This window comes from Aethalodelphis obliquidens, unplaced genomic scaffold, assembly GCF_003676395.1.
Source record: "Aethalodelphis obliquidens isolate GAN/ISIS:26980383/991018 unplaced genomic scaffold, ASM367639v1 scaffold17, whole genome shotgun sequence".
Classification (NCBI taxonomy): domain Eukaryota; kingdom Metazoa; phylum Chordata; class Mammalia; order Artiodactyla; family Delphinidae; genus Aethalodelphis; species Aethalodelphis obliquidens.
In genome coordinates this window covers 29516773-29539079 of record NW_020837961.1, presented here as the reverse complement: position 1 = coordinate 29539079, position 22307 = coordinate 29516773, and the positions used below count along the sequence as shown (strand labels likewise).

Here is a 22307-nt window from a genome sequence, read left to right as displayed (position 1 = left end):
CACGTGATCCCACTGAGCTGCACTATAAAAACGAGTGGAGACCGTCTCTTTTCTTGAGAAGTTTGCAGGCTAATTAGGAAGTCAAGACATGCATGTGTGGGAAAAAAAGAAAAAAACAAAAAGCATTGGAAAGGACAACATATTCTAATTTTAAATGTACTCTAGTTATTAATAGTAGAGCTGAAAGCCTCTTTGCAGGATCTTTGAACACTTCTGTGGGATTTGTTTTTTAATAGAGCTAGAGAAATATGAAACTCTGCAGAGCTACTGATCACCATGCCCATTTTGTGAAAAACGTCATGGGAAGCATGACCTAAAGGAACAGAGATCTGTGTTCTCAATGGGGAAAGTACAGCGCTCACAAAAGCCTGGAGGTCTGCTTTGTTCTCTCGGCTTTGTTGTTGCTTCAGCTTCGTAGGAGATTAGGTACATGAGAAGCATGCATTGTGAAACTCAGAATGGTTGTTAAGTTGTGAATAATCATTGCAACTGAAATGCGAATGGTCAATTATGTGAATTTATAAGGTAGGGTTATGATAACTACAGGGCAACTCAACTGGCGTGGGCAGAATAGCTCCAAAAATTTCAACCACATGTAATTATGGACTCCAGAAGTTTGTGTATTGGCAAACAGGGTGGGAAAGAGAACTAACATTTTTTGAGACTCTAATAAATGCCAAGCACCGTGCTGTATATCTTATGTAGTATTTTTTCATTCAGTTTTAGTAACAAGCCAAAAGATGGGCATTCGTATCCACATATTACAAATAAGAAACAATCCCAGCAAGGAAGTAAATTGGCCGAGCTCACACAAATAGGAAAGTAGGTCTCTGGCCAGCTCCAGATTCTGTCCTTTTCCCACTACAGTCATGATATCCCGGAGGTACATCACGCATTCTGTTTGCTTTCTTTCTGCCTGTCCTCTGTATTCTTCAGGTTCACCGGCACACTGTCAATAGAACTCATTTTACAAATTTTGTAACACATAGAGTGTGTTAATGAAACTCATTTAAATATGTATTAACTTTTTTTGTCCAGAAACCAAATATGTAAATAAAGGTTATACATATGATTTTCTTGTCTTTGAAAAAGATTAAGTAGAAAAATACCTGATGTAACTTGATGTTATATTATAGATCTCAGTGATTATACTTGAGCTGTCAAGGTGATGAAAAAGAAAGTTAGTGAACTCAGAACTCATACAACTTTTTGCCTAAAGCTTTCAAAGTATTAATAGAAGTATTTTATCGTTTTGTTTTAGTTTTTAACTTTAGCAAAAGTCATTCTAATTGGATCTCAATTATTTTTCTTTACTAACCTTTATTTTCTAATTCTGAAGAAGGAATTCACTCCCCTTGCCATACCCAAACTTTATGGAAGCCAATCAGAGTTTTAGACCTAACACATAATTTGTTTTCATTAGTTTCAGATAACTACACTTAATCTTATGTTTTTCCATTCCCCACAGTGTATCAGATCTGGCCCTACGTATTATGATGATGATATTAACGTAGACACTTTCAAAATGACATCATAGCTTTATATTTGTCTCAGTGGCAAAATATTATTTACTAACTCATACTTTCTTCTCCCATTACATGATATTGTCTTCATCTAGCAGGCAATATAGGGTGATAAATTTTGACTGATGCACGCAGAAGATGAAAGCACAAGTATTTTTGTTATTCTGTAACACTAGTGCTTTCTGTTTTGAGAAGCAAATCAAGGTTGGCCCAAGGCTTTGTTTATAAGAGTGCTATGTGTGTGATGATTTGTTTTTCTGCAGTGCAGCAAGTCAAGGTTTATCGTAGTCCTGAAATTAGTATCATAAAAAAAGCCGTGCACATAATCCTCGGTTTGTAAACACCTGACTTAAAAAGGTTATTTTCATAGAATGACTGACTTCTTATGTTCCTTCTTAGAAAGACTAATTTTTTCACCTGATATAGCCATAGTACCGCTTTTCTAAAACTGTTCTTGGTGCTAGAAATTTCTTTTACTTCTTCTCTTCTCATCACTGCCTTTGTCCTATTCCCTCGCATTGAGCCTCTACCCCTGCCCCATTTATTCCCCACTGCTGCCACCATCAACTTGGCAGCCGGAAATGGCAAAGCCAACATCTTTCCCATCCGTATAAACACTGTTACTCTTTTTCGTTGCCATTGGCGTAGTGGTCCAACTGAGGGCAATTTTCCTCCAGGGGACATTTGGCAATGTCTAGAGACATTTTGGGTTGTCAGAACTGCAGAGGGGTGGGGGGAGTGTGCTTTTGGCATCTGGTACATATAGGCCAGGGATGCTGCGAATCCTCCTATAATACGCAGGACAGCCCCCTACCCCTGCCCCCTTAACAAATGTCGGCAGTACCAAAGGTGAGAAAACCTGCACTAGTTCTATTCAAGCATCAGCTCTGTCTTTTCCTCACCTCTCCCAGGGCTAAACTTAGACACTCCTCTTTTGAACTCCCGTAATACCTTGTATAACATTTTTTTCATATCCTGTTTATATCTTTTATTTGTTGATCTTGTCAATAAGATTGCATACTTCTTGAGGGAAGAGGGTATTGATTACCAATATTTGTGTCCCCAGTTTGTGGCAAAATGTCAGATACACAGTGAGAACTCCATACGTGAATAAATGCATGTTTGAATAAGACACCCTAGACTTCTCCAGTGCCTTTCTGGAACTTCCAGAAACCTCCTCTTGCTCACTTTTATCTTCTTTTTCCTACATCTACTCATTACTTATTTTTTAAAACGTGAGTGTGTCAACCCTATCATTCATATATTTAGTTCCTAAAAATATGGATCTACCCACAATTCAAGACATATGGTGGGATAGGGAGGGTGGGAGGGAGACGCAAGAGGAAGGAGATATGGGGATATATGTATATATATAGCTGACTCACTTTGTTATATAGCAGAAACTATCACACCATTGTAAAGCAATTATACTCCAATAAAGATGTTAAAAAAAAAAAGAAGACATGTAATGCCAGACTCCTGGGTTTATTCATAAACCCTTTAAAAATGTCAGGCATGCCATAAACATCATGGCTGGTGCATACAGACCAGCTACAGTCAACAGGGCTTGTTCTAGGGAGATGTCCCAGACAAATTCCTACTTGCTTTTGAAGCACTTTGCTGTCATATCCCTGACCCATGGATTCTTAGTGTTTGACCTAGCTAGTCATGCCTGGCATCAACACTGCCCTCTGTAGCATGTTCCCACATCCTTTGGCATGGCATTTGGGTTCCATTCCCTTCTTATCTTTGACTATGGCTTCTTCAAATGTGGGGCTCAAACCATGCTCAATCTCTTTACTCCTGATGGTTTGCTACCTGACGCTCTCTCTTTAGAACCTTTCCTCCTACACATTCTTCAGGTCTCAGTCAAGACACATGTCACATGTTAGAAGCCTCTCCTTGGACCCCAAGATTGAGTGATGTATACCTTCTGTGCCTTCACAGCACCTTGTGCCTACCCCTGTATACTATTAATAGAAAAGCAGTTGCAGTATCTGTCTTTCTCACCAAGGTCAGAGTCTGTGCTTTCAAGGCATTTCTGGTGCCTGGTACATATTATACATGTAATAAGTATTAGATGTATGAGAGAATGGATAAGACAGAATACCTCTTCCAGCCTGCAAATATCGCACGGATCTGGTTAAACCTTTCTGCTGGGAGGTGGAGATAAATCAGTCCAAATGTTGAGAGCCTTTGGAGAAGATGCTACGTACAAGGAGATAACGTTTATGTTCACTGGCAGCTTTATCAGCTTGACTAGAGGGCTGTACCTCTAGATCACATTAGTTTAACTCCTTGTTAAGCTGATGGCTTTATTAACTAGTACTCTAATGGTATGCCCATGGCCTTTATTGAGGATTTTTACATAGAATGCATTTTTAAAAATATACTCAGTTGCCTCTGCACATAGAAAGAACTCCAAAACCTATAAGATGTTGCGGGATGGGCACTTGCAGGCACTGTTCTGATTTGTTTACCAGACAAGCCAAATCCAGCAACTCCTGGATTTGGGAAAACAGTTTTTTTCCTTACCAGAGAGAGTGGTGGGGCAATGAATTGAAACTTGGGAACAAGCTGTTGCTTTGAAAGTTGGATAAAAATTTTTTTTAGTCTGTTTTATTTTGATAAAACATGATCCAAAATAAAGAGAGATTGGATTTTCTTAGATGAGATTAAGAACAACCATTGTGTTTGCTGTTGTTGACAACATTACAGTGTCATACTTAGCAACTTTTATTTTGTTCTTTCCTGTCATCTGCAGAGTCTGGATGAAACTTCAATGTGAAATTTTGGGGGCCAGCTTTATGCCTAGGGGCGATTTGCTTACATATTGAACTTTGTGGAACAGTGGAACATTCAGAAACTTAACACCCATCCACCCAAGCCTGAATTGTAGACTTTTGGATTATAATCAGACACTAGTGAATCCACATCTGGCTCTGCCACTCACCAGCTGTGTGACTGCAGCCCTAACCTCTAAGCCTCAGTTTCCTCCTCATTTTCAAAATGGATCGTGTGTTTGGCACACGTAATAATAAGCTGTTCTCATCGTCATCTTCATTGCTGAAATCTCATTTCATTATGTTGAGAAACTTTTTTTTAATGCAATTTTCTTTGTTAAAGACACTTTCTTAACAACTAAGCAAGGTTCTCTGCAAAAACAGTGGGAGAGAGTGATCCTACAGCACAGCCTGGGAAGGGCTATTGGGAGAAAGTGGGAAGAAAGGATGGAAGGGGACCGTGAACAGCTGGGGACCCCAGAGTCCTGGAGGAAGACAGATCAGCATCAGGAGTCACACCTGAGACAGTTCTGTCTTGACCGCAACTTTTGATTCTCCTCCTCAGGATCGAAAGCCATTTCCCCAAGCCCTCGTTTCCCTTGGAAGGTTCTTTGACTCTCATACTCTGTAGTGGGTTTATCTGCCGTACCAAGAACAAGGGCACCTGATAATAGGGCAGCAGTGCTTGAAGAGCAGAAGGCAAAAGATCTGGGTCAGCTCTGCCAGGCGCCAGGACGTGGGCTTATAAAATTAGAATGGAGTTAAAGATGCAGTTTCACAGTCCTGTGTTTTGTCATGGAGGGGCCTGGGCTCAGGTTCTGTCTGAACAGCAGAAACCAGAGGAGAGCAAGTGAATCTCAAAGAAAAAAAATCTCTTAAAAACATAAACTGTTAGGCCTACTATCTGTATGATATCAGACCCCAAAGTGAGACCCTGTCAAGGGTCGTATGTGTTGTCAGATGTGTTGTGATGGCCCTAAAGATTGTGAACAAACATGAATCATGCTAATAGCGGCTCGCGTTTATTGAACGAACACACACTTTGTTCCAGGCACTGTGTCAAATGCTTTAATGGATTCTCTCTCTTACTGTTCACAATGACCTCATGCGGGAGTTGAGTTATTCTTGATTTTATACGTGAGGAAACGAGGGGCCTTGGAGAAGCTAAGTAATTTAATTTGCACAAAGTCACACCAGCTGACAGGCAGAGGCGCCAAAAGTGAATATGGGCAGTTGGACCCAGAACAGGCTCTGCTGCCCCCTCCTCTGACCAGGGGTCATGTGGCCGTGTCTACTGTCCCGTGGTGGCCATCCTGCCTGGATGTTCCCAGCTGAGACATGAGCCTGAGCTCGTGCTGAGGGAGGATTCCTCTGAGGTCTTAAGACTAGAGAGTGGTACCTTCCACTGCAGTCTGGGCTCTGCAGAAAGATGGAGATAAAGGCGCATCTTCAAAACCCCAGATTTTGCACCTACAGCTATGTTTGAGATACAGACATTGTATGCACTGCACAGCCTGGAGGCTACTCCAGCGTCTCCCAAAACTGCTTCCCATAGAGATGTGTTGGACCACTGGCCTTCTTTCTAATTCTCCCTTCCACAAAACCTGTCAACCTCTAAAGGAGAACTTTAGAGCTTGGAAGATGTTGTTTTAGACATAAGATGGTTGCTTGGTTTGGTTGGTTTTTAGATCTAGCCTGAACATGATGCTGCAAGTCTTGAATTGTAGAACCTGAGCTGGCCTCAGTCAAAATTCTATTTTGTGCCAAAGTTTCCACCCCCGACACACAACTTTTTATTAAAGTATAACATACAGAAAAATACACAAAGTGTACAGCGCCACGAATTATCACACCTACTCAGCACCCCTGAAGGCCACCCTGTATTAGTTTCCTAGAGCTGCCCTAACAATACTATAAACTGAGTGACTTATAACAACAGAAGTTTATTGTCTCACAGTTCTAGAGTCTAGAAGTTTGGAATCCAGCCCGTCAGAGGGGTCACGCTCCCTCTGAAAGCCGCAGGGGGTCCTTCCTTGCCTCTTCTTAGCTTCTGGGGGTCTGCCAGTGTCTTCGGTGTTCCTCGCCTTGCAGCTGCATCCCTGTCTCCCCACCTCCGTGGCGTCTTCCCTTTGCGTCTGTGTCTTCACATGGTCTTCTTCTAAAGACACCAGTTTCATTGGAATTAGGGGCCCACCCCACTCCAGTATGACCTCATCTTCACTATAGTAATGACATCTGTATAGACCTTATTTCCAAATAAGGTCACATTCTGAGGTACTAGGGGTTGGGACCTCAACGTATCTTTTTTAGGGAGGAAACAGTTCAACCCAAATGACCCCTACCGTGTTCCACCCTAGTCAATATACCTTTCTCCTTCACAAAGGTAACAGAGTGTTGTAACATCCCTTCAGATCAGTGGAGACATTCAATAACATCCCTTATACCCTGCCTGGATACATACATGAAACTTTGCATTGCTTTTTTTTTTTTTTTTGGACCCTGCCACACGGCATGCGGGATCTTAGTTCCCTGACCAGGGATTAAACCCTTGCCCCCTGGAGTGGAAGCGCAGAGTATTAACCACTGGACCGCCAGGGAAGTCCCCTAAACTTTGGCTTTTTGAGCCCTGCTTCTAAGTACTGTTTCTGATCTTTTTAATTACTGTACCTGAGTCAACATAATACTAACACGCAGTCTCTGCACTTTTACACCAAGAAGTTTCTTCTGAAAACTTCAGTCATCCTATTTGCATTTTAGTGCTGTTGCCTCTTCTGGTGTTACCTTATATAATTTTTTTAAGTAGTTGTCTACAGAAAGACTTCAAGAACCTTTTAAAAAAAATAAGTATTGCTGAAAATACTTATATTTTTATATTACGATCCTAGCTTCATAATATTGGAGACCTCCTGGAGCTTTTTTTTTTCTTGTCTGTCAGAATATTATATTCTTAAAGTATCCCTCCCATAAAATGAACTGATATATCATTGTATCTTCCTGAAGTTTTATCTTATCTACCTAAGTAACTGGCAAGAGGATTTATACAGATTACCACAAGCATAAACTTTAAAAGAGCACAAATTCAAAAATAAGTATAAATTTTTTTAAAACCATTCTGAAAAAAAAATTTATAAACAAGTTTTTTTTTCCCTAAATCACATCATTAAAAGTTCATGGTTGTATATTTTTTCTAAATGACTCCAAAGATAATTAATCCAGCTAGTTTGAATAAAGACAAGAAACAAATGAGCAAACAACCTTGCAAACTAGAAGCACTAACCTTTGCGGCTGGAGAGTTTTGGCCAGTGAGTAAGGTGAGGCTCAGAAGGCTTCTGTGACTCGCCCAAGGTCACATAGTCCGGGGTAGCCAGGACCAACCAGCTATTGAACAAAACTCAAAGCAAGCAGAAGACTTCTATTTTTAGGTGGTGATACTTTTAATTCTAATCTTTGAAAGAAATGCTGTTGGTCCTGAGGTCAAATTGACTCGAAAAATGATCTATTTTGATCTGATATGAGAAGACAAGAATTCTGATTTCAAACACAAAAGAGATATAGGGGGGTCAGAATTCTTTGGGGCACCATGTAATTTCTACCTGATTTCAAGTAGTGTCCAGAAGTTCACTGGAAGACTCAGTATGTAGATAGCTATGAAAGCAAGCTTAAGGCAAAATTTTATTTACGCCGTAGACACCTCACCAGCCTCGTCAGTTCCCATAAAGCATCTTAAATATCAAAGGCAATTTGAAAAGTTTTAAAATTTATGTTTCTTAAATAGGATAGACCAGTAACTCATGTATCAAACTTGCTGCTTGGAGCCATTTGAGTCCCAGAAATGACCTGGCATTGTAAGTAATCCTTCTTTAAAAGGATTAATCAATGGGTAATAATTTTTCTTTCTTTCTTTTTCTAGCCAAGGACCCTTGTCATCCATTAGAGCAGTAATCAAGAGATGTAAGTTTGTTTCTTCCTGCTCTGTATTTTCCTCTGCAATAATTTTGAATGATGATTTAGATTTCCAGCAAGTGATTGTATTTGATGAATCTTACAAAGAATCTGACAAGAGTAGCTTCTCCTGAGGAGTAATAAACCATTTCAGACAAGCAGCTAGGTTTTCAGCGTTCTTTTCAACTTCTGTTTATTGATAAGCGAGTTCTTCAGAACAATATTTTTCTCTAGAGAACTAAGCTGTTACAAAAAAAAAACACTATATTATGTAGTCAATGTTAATGATCTAATATAAATTGTATGTAACCATTTTCTATAGGTGGAGACATCTGATGGGTTTCAAAAATATCAAACCCTGTCCTTTGTTATTGATTTACTTCCACAGTATTTTAATTTGACTCTGTAAATAAATGCTTATGGAGATCAGCTCACACTTCCACATACATGCTAGAAGTGCTGTAACAGAATTCTCTCTAAAATGGCGCGTTCATACTTTCTGACTTTACTTCTTGGTTAAAGCTTTATAACATGCTTTTGGTGCAGGAGTTCAACATTCTTTTTAATCAAAGGCTCTGCGAATGTCCCTTTTCCAAAAAACACATGGATTAGCTGTTATTATTTTTTAAAAGATAAGAAAGGGACATTAAATGTTCTTCGCATTCTTTGAGCTGAGGTCACCACCCTGAGGAGAATGTATCCTATTTCTAGAAACATAAGTTATAATATTTAGTATGAATTTAGGATCTCCACAGGTGTGAAGAGCATGCATTTGAGCCATTGCAGTGAAAAAGTTGTCAGGTGGCAACACAGAAAGATATTCCACGCTTTCCCACGTTTAATTTTTTGTTGGTGGTGGTGAATTATGAAGGTGTGGGAATGCCACAGTGGATATCGATGGGAATTCATATATGAAAATGAAAAATTCATGGTAACTTTATATGCCTTAGAGCCCTTGGGGAGAAAGGGGCAGATGGGGCAGGGAGGGAATTTAAAAAGGAAAGTAGGGTTTGGAATTTAGACAAGATGTTCTTGCTGAAGATACAATTCAGGGTAATTAAGGTTATAGGGAAAACCTTGGGAGTCGCTCAGTATTTAAGGAGATAGTGTTGAGAACAGAGAAGGCAAAAAAGAAAAAGAAAAAAAACAAGAGAATAGAGAAGGTGACAAAAGACAGAATCTTAGGAAATATTGATGTCAGAGATCAAGCTGTGCCTTTAAGGTTCCATAGGGCCAGAGAGGCGTGAGGTCCTCTCACCGAGTCCTGTCTGCGGGCCCCTGCCTTTGTTCCCTGGCTTCTTACCTTTCCTCCCTCTTGGGTTTCAGAAGGGATTTGTTGGGGATTGTAATCCGTTCCTGAGTTCCCGTAGGTCCTTCAGCATGGCACTTGCTTACACTGAGGCCCCGGTGCCCTGCAAGGCTTAGGAGAAGGCAGCTAAGGAGGAGTGGGCCAAAAAAAGCTGAAAAAGAATGATCCCAGTAATAGAAAAACTAGGAGACAGCTATATGTTAGAGGTCAAGGGGGGAGAGGTTTTCAAAGAGAATGAGTGAGCCACAAATAGCTCTTAATGCTGCAGCAGGTGAGATGACAGGAGCTGAGAATAGGCCGTTGAGTGCGGTGCTCAGCAGTGACCTTGGAGCGGGCAGGTTCAGGAGAACGTTGAAGCTGGAAGCCACACTTCATTTCAACAATGAATGGAGCTCGTGAGGTTGGGGCAGCTGAGTAGGCTACTCTTTCATGAACCGTGGTGGTAAACAGGAGGAGAAGGATGGAGGGTCAAGCAGAGAGGAAATCTGGGCACATTTATACACTGTGTAGGATGAGGAAGCCTGGAGACTTGGGGAGGGAGGAACTAGGGGTGAGACCAGATTGGAGCAGGAGAAGAGAGGAAATAGTGAAGCAGGGCCCTAGGAGAGAGGGAGGGAGGAGGAGATGAAACAGGGAAAACGCCTGCTTTGAGGTGTCTTTAAAAATAATAATAACCCAGTGATCTTTTAATTCTTATATGTCACTCACTTTGTATACACTGAAGAAATATGTGTTGGTTGTATTTATTCCTGACGTTTAGGCAAGAAGGCCAAACGGATCCTCAGGTGCTGCCACGTAAAAACAGAATGAAGAATAATTGTGTCATTCCCTCTATGTTTTCCCTTTTTGCCCATTCTATAAGAAAAAGTTGTAAGCAAATTTTGCCTTAGCCAACTCATTAAAATGTTTGCTTTCCTATCCCAGACTCAGTCATCTATCCTTGGCAAGGAGAAAGACTTTATCACATTGTTAAAGTTATATTCCTTAACTGGTTGTATTTTAAATTCTTTCATAATGATTCTGGATCCAATCAAGACTTGAGATCCTTCTTTTTGTGTTCCTTCTTGGGAGCCCTAAATATTTTGGGCAAAGATCTTGAAAGTGTTCTAAGTGGATGTTTCTGGAAGTTCGTGCTTTTCCTTTCATTGACTTTTTAAGAGAAAATTATTCTTTGAAATTCACAGACTTAACTAGTATTTATTGCTTTCTGTGAGTCAGGAACTATTCACTTACATTGTAAAATAACACTCTGTGTGGTAGGCGTTAACCCCATTTTACAGATGGTAGGGATACTGAGTCTCGGAGATTAAATGGCCTCACAAGGTAGATCTGAGATGTGAACCTAGACTTCCTGACTCCAGGGCCATTTTGAACTTTCCACTCCTTGGGTGTTCCTGTTATCATGTCAAACACCTCTAGTTTATACCCTGTCCCAAGCAAATGTACTTAGTGAGTTATTTTTATTATTGTGATTTTCATTGGTAAGGTAGCACTGGAGCAAGGATGCTTGTAATATAATAATCCTTCTTTGTGTTTTTTTCTTCTGACAATCATTTAATTGATAATTTTGAATTATTTAGAATTAGGATTAGCATTCAGCTCTCCTGGCTCCACAAAAAGTTCAGTTCAAGAAGCAAACTGCTCCCAGCCCTTCCCATAATGAGCTGTGTGAGGTGGGATAATTCATTGACCCTCTCTGATCTCAGTCTCCTCCCCTGTAAGGTTGGAGTAGGATGATCATTAAGGGTGCCTCCAACCCTGGTGGCACAGTGGTTGGGAATCCACCTGCCAATGCAGGGGACACAGGTTTGAGCCCTGATCCAGGAAGATCCCACATGCTGCGGAGCGACTAAGCCCGTGCGCCACAACTACTGAGCCTGTGCTCTAGAGACCGCGAGCCACAACTACTGAGCCCTGCTGCCACAACTACTGAGCCCGCGTGCCACAACTACTGAAGCCCAAACCCCTAGAGCCCGTGCTCTGCAACAAGAGAAGCCACCGCAATGAGAAGCCCGCGCACCACAACAAAGAGTAGCCCCTGCTCACCGCAACTAGAGAAAGCCTGCGCACAGCAATGAAGACCCAACACAGCCAAAAATAAATAAATAAATAAAATTTTTTAAAAGCAGAAATTTACTAAAAAAAAAAAAAGGGGGGGGGGTCCCTCCAGGCTTATGATCCTGTGGAAACTTAGGAGAATTCTTTATTAGTGCTAATAATGCAAATCCAGATCTCAGTCTTTTATAAACAGCTGAATATGAATTTGCCCTGTACTTAGAATTTAGCCATATGAACTAGAAAAGTTTGAAAATAATTCTGTAAAATGATATAACTTTGACTGAAAAACCTGCCTTTATTCTGCGGCCTTAATCCAAAATGCATGGAAGACTGGCCTTGTGTGGCAGGGTTTAAAAGGAACATGTTCTGTGTGGGCCCTGGGGGCAAATTTGAGTCTCCTGGTAACAACCACATCAAATCTGTTTAATCTGGGAAAGTGAGAGTGAGATTAAGCAGATAGTTGAGAAATTAGCAGGAAGAATGTGAGGCACTACATGAAAATCTGCCATGAAAATCTAAAGTGTTTCTAGCTACTAAACTTGTTCAAAACTGACAAAAAGTGCTAGTCGTTCTATAAGGATCAAGAGAAAAAAGAGATTTCAAAGATGAGTGAATATGAGAAAAAAAAAAAAAATCAGAGCAGGAGAGGGGAGAGCAAGTGTTTCTCCAAGAGTGTGGAGAAGGTCTGTAAGCATGACTGGGAGCCCTTCTCTCCCCTCATCCTGCTGCACGCAGTGCGGGAATACCACTGTGCCAACCGGGGGCTGGGGTGCTGTTACTAATGACCACTGGGGTGAAGGGGCAGAATCAAGTGGAAGGCCACTGATTTGAAAGATGTAAACTGACTACTGAATTACCTTTTGAGTACTATTCATACTTTAAAATTGATCCCTGTTGAAGTAGCAAATCGATTTTGCAGAATGATTTTTAGATTTTTTTTTTTTTGCACTGTTACTAAAAACTGTAGGAAGATTTTTTTTTTTTTTTAACCGTGGTTATATGTGTGGATATCCTGGTCTGTACAGATATATCTTTGCCTGCAACATATTTCTTTACTCTCTGAAACTATGGTTCATCAACTTTTCCATCGAAGCACAGAGGTGGGTAGAAACAGTGGCATGACAAGACAGTTTTGCTGCTTATTCTTTTTAGAGCTTAGGCAACTGCATTCACTCTTTTTTCTCCCTTTCCTCTTCTGTAACCCCATCTTTTTTTCCCTTAGCACTCATGAATAGTGCACAGCAAAAATGCCCCGTGGACGAGGTATGTGTGTGATGATAAATAACATGATGTCTTTTAAAAGTGCTGTGTCTGCTGATTCTGGCTTTAGTGATGGTGGTGATGGGATTGTAGCACGCTCGGTGAGCCTCTGACTTAATGAAACCGGTCTTACAAATCAGACCTGCCACTCAGAGCTTTAGCCTCTCAGTCCTCCTTTATTCCAGTAGAGAAAATGCACCTCAACTTGGTTAACTCTTGATAGAAATGTGCTAGTCCATCATACCAGTTGATGGTATGAGTACAGAACGTTCTCCAACTCTAGATCCAAGGGTTATGGTTTCAGATGTCAGGTTTGCTTCGCTAACCCCACGTAGGTTCACTGTCACAGCTCCAACCCCAGCCTAAATTTCATCCCCACCTCCCATCTTCACCCCTGCCTTCCAGCTTTGGCATCCTCCTTGTTCAGAGAGAACCAGAACTTAATAGGAGGAAGAAAGAAAAGATTCATACCTTCAACCTTTTCAAGTCAGAAGAATTGAAAAAGTAGAGTATTGGAGACATAGGAAAGTAGAAGTAGTTTATATCTGAAACAAATTCCCCTTTGTCCACAAATTTTTACAGTATAGTATTTGAAGATTTTTTTTTGAAAGGTATCTTTTAAATGTGCTCCTTAAAATAGAAATACTGTTCTTTATTACACATGTGTGTAATATGTGATCCCATATGTGACACATTTTCCGGGTCATCTGGTTAAGACATAATTTAATTTTAAAATAAAATTTGGAAAAAACTTAAACCATCTAGCTTTTTGAGTTTGAGGTTTAAGGGAAGAGTTAGTGCTGCAAATACAATACTACTCTCTGCTATAAACATTTTTATAAAAGTGCTTTGAACACTTTTTGCATGTATTATTATTATCTCTTAATGTAAGTAATAAAACAACTTAAGGCTTGTAAAACTCCAGAAAAATTAGAAAATAGATGGAAATTTGACCACTTCCACTCTCTTTACAATAGAGTTATAAACAAACATTACAAAAGTGTAGTAATATGGATTAGAATAGATATTTAAAATTTTTTCTGCCCGTTGTTATTTCATGTCATCATAATGCTCTTGCCATGCAATTTCTGTTTAGTAGCTGTCGTCTTTTCTCTGTTCATTCTTCAAATTATTTTTCAGAACCATGGAATGTGCTTTGAGGAGTTTTTGAAATCTATATTTTCTTATGCAATTCAGATATATAACTATAATTAACTTTATGCCATATGAAAAGATTGTTTTGATTTGCTTTTCTACTATGGATGTTAAAATTCATACATTCTCTCTGATGTCAAATATAAGCTAACTTTTTCCAATAGTATATCCTATAAAAATTTAAACCTTTATTGAATATACGAATTTTGTACTTTATCAGTGTATTCTTTCTTTTATAGCTTCTCGGACTTCTATTCAGAGTGAGCTTCATCGAGATAGGAGGTATGGTTATATTTATAATAGAGGACATATATTCTGCTAATTATGAAGTAAAAGTGTGTCATCAGTTAGCAGGTTAAATATTTCTCTCTCATAAGGAGTGTATTACAGCCTCATCAGTACATTTTCTGAATTAATCTGTAAGTTTGAATGATGATTTCGCTTGAGAGAAGAAGCAGTACAAGCCTGAAAATCTTCTTTTGACAGTAATTATTTACTGAAGCCAATCTAAAAATGTTTATTAAGCAACTGCTGTATGGGAAGCATTGTTGTAACTACTTCAAAGAAATGCTTTGTACCTCATAGCTACTTAGTAAATGTCACATGGATGAATGAACTGATGACAGCATAGAAAATTGAATAAAGGAAGGATAAAGAAAGGAAAAGAGTCAGGCAGACTAGGTGGATAGCTGAATGAATAAAAATGGCTAGATGGCTGGTGGGAGGGAGGGATGGAGGGGAGCAGGGAGGAGTGAGTCACTGGATAGATAGAAGGAAGGACCAATAGACAGACGGATGATAGGATTGATGGAAGTGTGGACAGGTGGATAAATAGAAAGATTTATGGTCCCTACTGTCAGATTTCTTAAAGTATCGTGTTGACTAATGAAGAGCAAGGAGTTTATAGTCAGACATAGCCAAGTTCAAATCCTGACTTCGTTTCTCACCATGTGACCTTGGGCAAGCTCCTTAACCTTTCTTAGCTTCTATATCCCCACCTTTAAAATGGCGCTAATCATACTTACCTCATAGGGTTGTCATAAGGGTTAATGCGTGTATAGTGGTTAACATTTGTTAACTAGTAATTCATTATCTAGTTAGATAAAAGCTATGTAACAATTGGAATGACTCATTTGGATTCCACACAGGGAAGTGAAAGTAAGTTCACTGTGGCACACTTAGCATAATGTCTAAGAGGGGATTGGCTAAATGCAATTTGTGAACCGCTTTTTCTAACTCTGAGTATAATACATGCTCATTACAGAAAATATTGGAAAACTAATAAAAATATAAAGAATAAAGCACAGTGTACTCACTCTCCTACATAAAGATAGCAACAATTAATAGCTTTGAATAGTACATTCCAGATTATGAAGATAGGTAACAGGGTTCTGTACATACATCTCAGAATCTCATTTTTCTCTATAATTAGATCTTATATTTCCCTTTGTCAATCCAATCTCTTCTAATATATGACTGTTTGTGTTTAAATAATATTTGTCTGTGAGGTGATCATATTCTTTGTTTAATCGTTTTTCTCATGTTGAATATATGTGTTCTTATTTCAGTTATTTGTGCTAATAAATAATCCTTGTTATTTAAATTTTTAAAAGCTATAAGTAGAGGTTCTTAGGTAATGCAATTCATTTAATCAATGGGCAGTTTCTCCTGATTCACAGGCTAGCATGAGAGTGTGTGTACGTGTACAGTTTTTATAATGGCAGTGCTTTTTATTTTTATTTTCCATAGAGTTCTAGAGAAAGGCAGAGGAGGTATCATCATACCTATTTGTTAGATGAGAAAAGTGAGGCTTAGAGAGGTTGACTGATTTGCTCAGAGTCACGCAGTTGGTATTTGTTAGGAAATCAGGTTGAATAAAGTGTAAACATGAGACCGTAGAATCAGGTTAAGAAAATGATGAAAGAAGCCACACTAAATCACTGTGGCTCCAAGTATTGAAGATTAAGCATCAGATTCCTATACAAACTGACCAGGAACACAGACACACACATCAGGGTCTAGAAGTGAACAAGTAAACTCTAAACACTTAAAGATCATTCTGAATGGGGGAGAGGTAGAGTGAGGAGGAGGGCGCTGTTCTTCTAATACATAGTATCATTTCAGAGTATGTACTTTATATTAACAGAAAACTAAACATTTCCATTCAACCAGTGCATTTTTCTGTCTTATGATACCCTGTGTTTGTGCCATAGCCTAGATAGCAGAGCCCTGGGTTGAAGAGGTTGTATGGGTCTTGGTCCTCATTCTTATCAGCCAGGGCAGAGCGAAGTGTACTCAGGGTACATCTCTAACTCTCTGAGGCCAGTGTCATGGAGGATGGCTGTCACATGCTCCCTCGAAGCCTGCCTCGGTGTACTGTTAGAAAAAGTGCAGGTCAGACAGGTCATTTCTGTGACTATGGCAGTTCTTATGTCACTTTCTTGGGTGGTAGTTATTTTCATGAATCTTTGAACATTTACAAATAGACAATAGCTTGTTACCAGGCTGTAAAATCTCACGGAGGCTTCTGTCTGCTAGGCGCCCAGAGATCACCATCGTGGCAGCTGAGCCACTGAGGCCGACCTCGTGGTTTCCAGGAGCCCCACCCCCAGGACTGGCATTTCCCCCATCTTCCACAGGAGGCCCTTGGAGGCCCAGTGAGCTGGTTCCTGCCGAGGTGAGTAAACATCGCATTATCTCTCTGCATTTTATTTTTAATGAAGTTCAAAGATAAGAACAGTGAGACCGTTAACACCTTGGCTATCACCCATAGGTGTCTAAAATCTTCATCCTTCCTTCTACAGCTCCCACCATCGTATGAACAAGTCATAAAAGAAATCAACCAAGTTCAAGTTAACACTACAAATAATAATAATGCTGCTGCCACTCCAAGGCACACTATTACTTCAGCAACTCAGACTGACTTTTCAGAAGAAATAGACAACCATCTGCCTCAAAGTAATGCAAGTAATTTGTCTTCCCTAATTCTGACCTAGTTCTAGGGGAAGTAGTCAGTAGGCTCCTGCCTTTAAAATAATTTGCGATTTGTGCATAATTCATTGAGCTCTGCTTCCCAGTCGTCGTGATCACTGTGTGCTTGCTTTATTTGGGTTTGCTGTGATTATTATAACAGGCCATTCTTCATCCTCACAAGCCGCAGCCCCAATCTCTGGGGTTCACCCTAGTTCATATCACAAAAACATCATCTTTTTTTATTATTTTTTAAAATTTCTTTATTTTATTTTTGGCTGCGTTGGGTCTTCGTTGCTGCGTGCGGGCTTTCTCTAGTTGTGGCGAGCAGGGGCTACTCTTCATTGCGGTGCGCGGGCTTCTCATTGCGGTGGCTTCTCTTGTTGTGGAGCACGGACTCTAGGTGCGCGGGCTCAGTAGTTGTGGCATGTGAGCTCGGTAGTTGTGGCTTGCAGGCTCTAGAGCACAGGTTCAGTAGTTGTGGCGCACAGGCTTAGTTGCTCCGCGGCATGTGGGATTTTCCTGGACCAGGGCTCGAATCCGTGTTCCCTGCATTGGCAGGCAGACTCTTAACAGCTGCGCCACCAGGGAAGTCCCCAAAACATCATCCTTTTAACTCATTAAACTCATGGTTTAACTCATCCTTTTAACTCATCATCCTTTTAACTCATACTGCTGGTGCCCTTTATTCCCATTGAGAAAGCTGTTATATCTAGCACTTAACTTGATAGGATGCTAAAAGTGGTTGTCCTGTTAGGCTTTTAAAAAGCATTATATTAAGATAACAAATGAGAGTAAGTTACTCTGGAAAAGTAAAGCAAGAATTTTGGGAATTTTGACAAGAGAGAAATGGTCATTGATAAGTCTACTGAGAATCAGGAATTTAATGGTGTTTTACAATATTATATAGGGACTTCCCCAGTGGTCCAGTGCTTAAGACTCTGCATTTCCACTGCAGTGGAAGCACGGGTTCCATCCCTGGCCGGGGAACTAAGATCGTGTATGCTGCACAGTGTGACAAAAAAATAAATAAAAATAAAATATTATATAATGAATATTTCTATATGAATAAATATAATGTGAAGAACCCTCCTGCAGGAAGCTGAATATAAACATCTCTCCATTGATTTTAGAATTACTTTTTCCTAAGGAAGGAAACCAGAATCTCTTGATAGTCTACATGTCTATTGTTAAACTCTGTGTATCCTTTTTCTTTGAAATTATAACACGGCCGCGTCTGTTCGTTTTGGTCTTGTCAGCACTGCCGGCACCTCTGAAACCTCTCCTGCCTTCCCCAGCAGCCTCAGCCAGCGATCCTCCGACAGACGAGACGCCTTTAATAGTCTTTGATATTTCTGAAGAACAGAGCTGTCCAGAAAACTCCAGTGCTACAAGATGTCCAGTGCCCAAACCAAGATCAAAAAGCAACCTCAGACCAGTGGCCAGAGAGCCTCACGTTAAAGAGCCGGACCCCCAGAAAAGCAGCCCCGCGGCCACGCCAGAGGAGGCAACCCCGAGCCGGCCCCAGCCTCTGTGGGACGATACCGGCCACTCGGACAGTCAGGCAGTGATGAACATTATGAACGCAGAACGGAGCCCAAATACCATCGTTTCCAGGATCAAAGCACTTGAGGGTCAGACAAATGCGGAAAGCGTGGGACTGCCCAAGAAGCCAGAAATTGCCCCCCGCACAGTCCCCCCGAGGCCTGCTCCTGCCTCAGGGAAACCCTCCGTGGCTCCCAAACCGGCAGCTGACAGAGCCTCTGGAGGCTGGGACTCCTGGACCACAAACAGACTCCGGGGGGCCTCTAGGGAAGGCCTCACCCCACACTCTCCACCGCAAGAAGCAGGGAGCGTCCCTGCAACCAAACCCGAATTGCCAAAGAAACCGAATCCTGGCCTCATACGAAGTGTTAATCCCGAGAGTCTGGGAGGAGGGTCCATGGCCGAGAGCCCCGCCAGTGGGAAGAAAGCCCCGACTCCGGCTCCTCGGCCTTTGCTGCCCAAGAAATCAGCTTCTGCAGGAGTGGCCCCCTACCCTGCGGCCTCAGAAGCGCCCCCCTACCCTGCGGCTTTGCTGAAACCCATCACTGTGCCTCCCCGACTCTCCGTGGCGTCCCAAGCCAAAGCGTTCAGGTCCCTGGGAGAAGGACCCCCGGCCAGCCCCCCAGTCCCGGTTCTGCAAAGCAAGCCTCCGGGGGACATCGACCTCATCAGCTTTGACGATGAGGTTTTACCCGCCCCATCTGGGAACCTGGCTGAAGACTCTATTGATTCAGAGATGGTTCTGGGTGAGTAAAACTCAGAAGAGGAGGGCAATCTAAATTCATCATAGGGCATCTCAAGTGGCGCTGCTCTTTGCGTTTCTGGCAATAAGTTATTGAGGCGTGGACGTGCATGTGTGTGCACATGCGTGCATGTGGACGTGTGTGTGTGTGGATGTGTAGAGACAGGGAGAAACACAGCGAGATTAAGAAACAAGGAGCCGGGGCTTCCCTGGTGGCGCAGTGGTTGAGAGCCCGCCTGCCGATGCGGGGGACACGGGTTTGTGCCCCGGTCCGGGAGGATCCCGCGTGCCATGGCCGCTGAGCATGCGCGTCCGGAGCCTGTGCTCCGCAACGGGAGAGGCCACAGCAGTGAGAGGCCCGCGTACCGCAAAAAAAAAAAAAGAAACAAGGAGCCGGGTGGGAGATGGAATCAGAGCGAAGGGAAAATCTGGGATGGGGAGATGGTGACGGAGAAAGAGGGAGGCACACGTGTTGATTACTCTCACATGAGCCAGACATAAGCAGACTGGGACCAGGGACTTAACTAGATGAGAGGCCGGCTCCCTCCTCGGGCAGGTGGAGATTCAAGCATTAGGAGGAAGAGAGGGAAACTTCTCAGAGTGGGGAAGTCATGCCCCAGAAGGGCTCCTCAGATGGAGCCAGCCCCACGGGAGTGCCGGGAAAGGGGCCAGCCCTGCGGAGGACTCTGGCAGGAGCAGTAAACCCGGCCATATGTTGCTCCATAATCTTCACAGAACACCTTCCCTTGGGAATGGAAAGTTTTGTAAATAAACTACAACAGTTGTAAGTTTCCTGCCAAGATCGGGACAATTAGATTTCCCAAGAGGCAGAGAGTATGTTTTCTTTCCTCACACTGTTCAAATGGAGAGTGTGATGGTAAAGCTTATCTTCGATTTGTCAAACTAAACTGCTGTACTTGTCATTGCTAAGATTCCTTTCACTGCTGTTTACTTACTTGGGCAGAATTTATGAACATGTAAGCGTAATAGTATTTTCAAAAGGTTAGCTGTCATCTTCTAAATGTTTAACATGCATCAAAATGATATAAGCTCTGTGATTCAAAACCAAATTCTGCTAAGTACAGGCATATTTTAAATAACAACCACATATTTATTAAATATTTATCATGCACACAACATTGTAACTGGCTATAGCATGCCTCTTGTCCATAAGGAGTGGAAAGAAAAACATTAGGATATATTGAACTTCTGCCTAGCTCCAGACCCTCTGCTAGATGTCCAGACATACATTATTTAATTTAATACTTACCCTAACCCTTTACAAGGCATCATTGGCCTCAGTTTGCAGATGAAGAAAATGAGACTGAGAGAGATCAAAGGGTAATTACTCGGTTTTCCAAAGCAGGATTCAAAGTCCGTCTTTTCTTTCTAAGTCTAGTTTAATGTTCACTCCATCATGTTGGTACTCAGCATTTTCACGAATCCTTAAACCAGGCAACACATTAAAAACTTTTCAAGTTTTTGTTATACCATTTTCTTACTTAAACCCTTGTGGTGTTAACAGGGTTCAGAGTAGGACAGGGAGGGGTAGATCCAACAGCCGCAGGCTGTTCAGGGGTGGAAACAGTACAAGCCAAAATAATAACCACCTTCTGTAGACGCTGCTAGACTCTGTGGGAATGGCACCTTGGTTAATAATTGCTGAGAATTTATTCTGTGTCATCAAGCAGATAATTACAGTCATCTTCAAAAAGGAAGGTCAGCAGTATACATCAACATGAATACAGTATCGTGCTTCCTACTCAGCCTTTTCTGTTTCTTGATTTCTACCATTTCCTTGCACAATGTTTAATTACTGAGGCAGTGTTTCAGCAAAAGGTCTAATTTGTTTGCCCCACCTGACTTTAACCATTGCTCTTACCTGTGGAGTTATCCTGAACTGAACACTCTGTCTTCTTTTTTTTTTAATTTTATAAATTTATTTATTTTATTTATTTTTGTCTGCGTTGGGTCTCTGTTGCTGCGCACTGGCTTTCTCTAGTTGCTGCGAGCGGGGGCTATTCTTCGTTGCGGTGCGTGGGCTGCTCATCGCACTGGCTTCTCTTGTTGCAGAGCACGGGCTCTAGGTGCGCGGGCTTCAGTAGTTGTGGCTCGCGAGCTGTAGAGTGCAGGCTCGGTAGTTGTGGCACATAGGCTTAGCTGCTCCGCGGCCTGTGAGATCTTCCCGGACCAGGGCTCTAACCCATGTCCCCTGCATTGGCAGGCAGATTCTTAACTACTGCGCCACCAGGGAAGTCCACTCTGTCTTCTTTTTAAACCTGCTTCTCTTCCCAAAGGATCCTATCCATCATCCTTGAGCCTTCCTACCTCTCACACACAGTGACTAGCTGTTTGGACTTAGAGTCAGGCAGGTCGGGGTCTACCACTTAAATGCTATGTGACCTTGGGCAATTTACTTAACTCCACAATGCCTCGGTTTCCTCGTCTGTAAAACACGATAATAATACTCCTCCTGGAGGTATTGTAGGGTTAAATATGATTATGGAGGAAAGCCCTATCACATTGTCTGAAACACGGTAATAATACTCCTCCTGGAGGCATTGCAAGTGTTAAATATGATTATGGAGGGAAGCCTTATCACATTGTCTGAAACATGGTATGTGCTCAATAAGTGGTAGTCATTATTCTTACTTCTTGTCCTTCACATCCAGTTAGTGGTCAAGTCCTGCTGGTTTTATTTTCTGAATAGTTCTTAAATTTTCCTCTAGTTTTCATCACTCCTGCTGCTGGCCCACTTTTCTAATCTTTAGGCCCAGATTCCTGCAGTAGCCTCCTAAATTGAGCCTCTGCTTCTGCCTCAAACCCATCATCATATCATGGTTACCCAACGGATTTTTCTAGCGTGTACATTGGACCTTGTTGCTTCCTTGCTTATTGCCCTCCAGAGGCCTTCAAGATCACCTCTGAATTCCTCCAAATGCAGAGGGAATTTTTGTTTGTTTACTGACTGGGGCTTTGTGACTTTTTTGCGGTGGGGGAGCTACACATTTTTTTAATTG

The 22307-nt window shown here is 41.6% G+C and overlaps 1 protein-coding gene across 13 annotated transcripts in view; it reads left to right on the top strand.

Moving 5' to 3' along the window:
- Window positions 1–22307, top strand: part of SH3D19 (SH3 domain containing 19) — a 179832-nt gene that overhangs the window by 105572 nt on the left and 51953 nt on the right. For 8 of the 13 annotated variants that reach the window (XR_003435026.1, XM_027117159.1, XM_027117155.1 and 5 more), the window contains exons 3-7: window positions 8217–8257; window positions 14270–14312; window positions 16569–16707; window positions 16835–16997; window positions 18260–19291. Coding sequence is in view for 12 of the 13 variants with exons in the window: in XM_027117159.1 (XP_026972960.1) it covers window positions 8217–8257; window positions 14270–14312; window positions 16569–16707; window positions 16835–16997; window positions 18260–19291 (1418 nt within the window). In the remaining variant the exon portion in view is untranslated. Of the gene's footprint in view, window positions 1–8216; window positions 8258–12837; window positions 12879–14269; window positions 14313–16568; window positions 16708–16834; window positions 16998–18259; window positions 19292–22307 lie in introns of all 13 variants that reach the window. The other 5 variants (XM_027117161.1, XM_027117158.1, XM_027117156.1 and 2 more) reach the window with 5 other exon arrangements.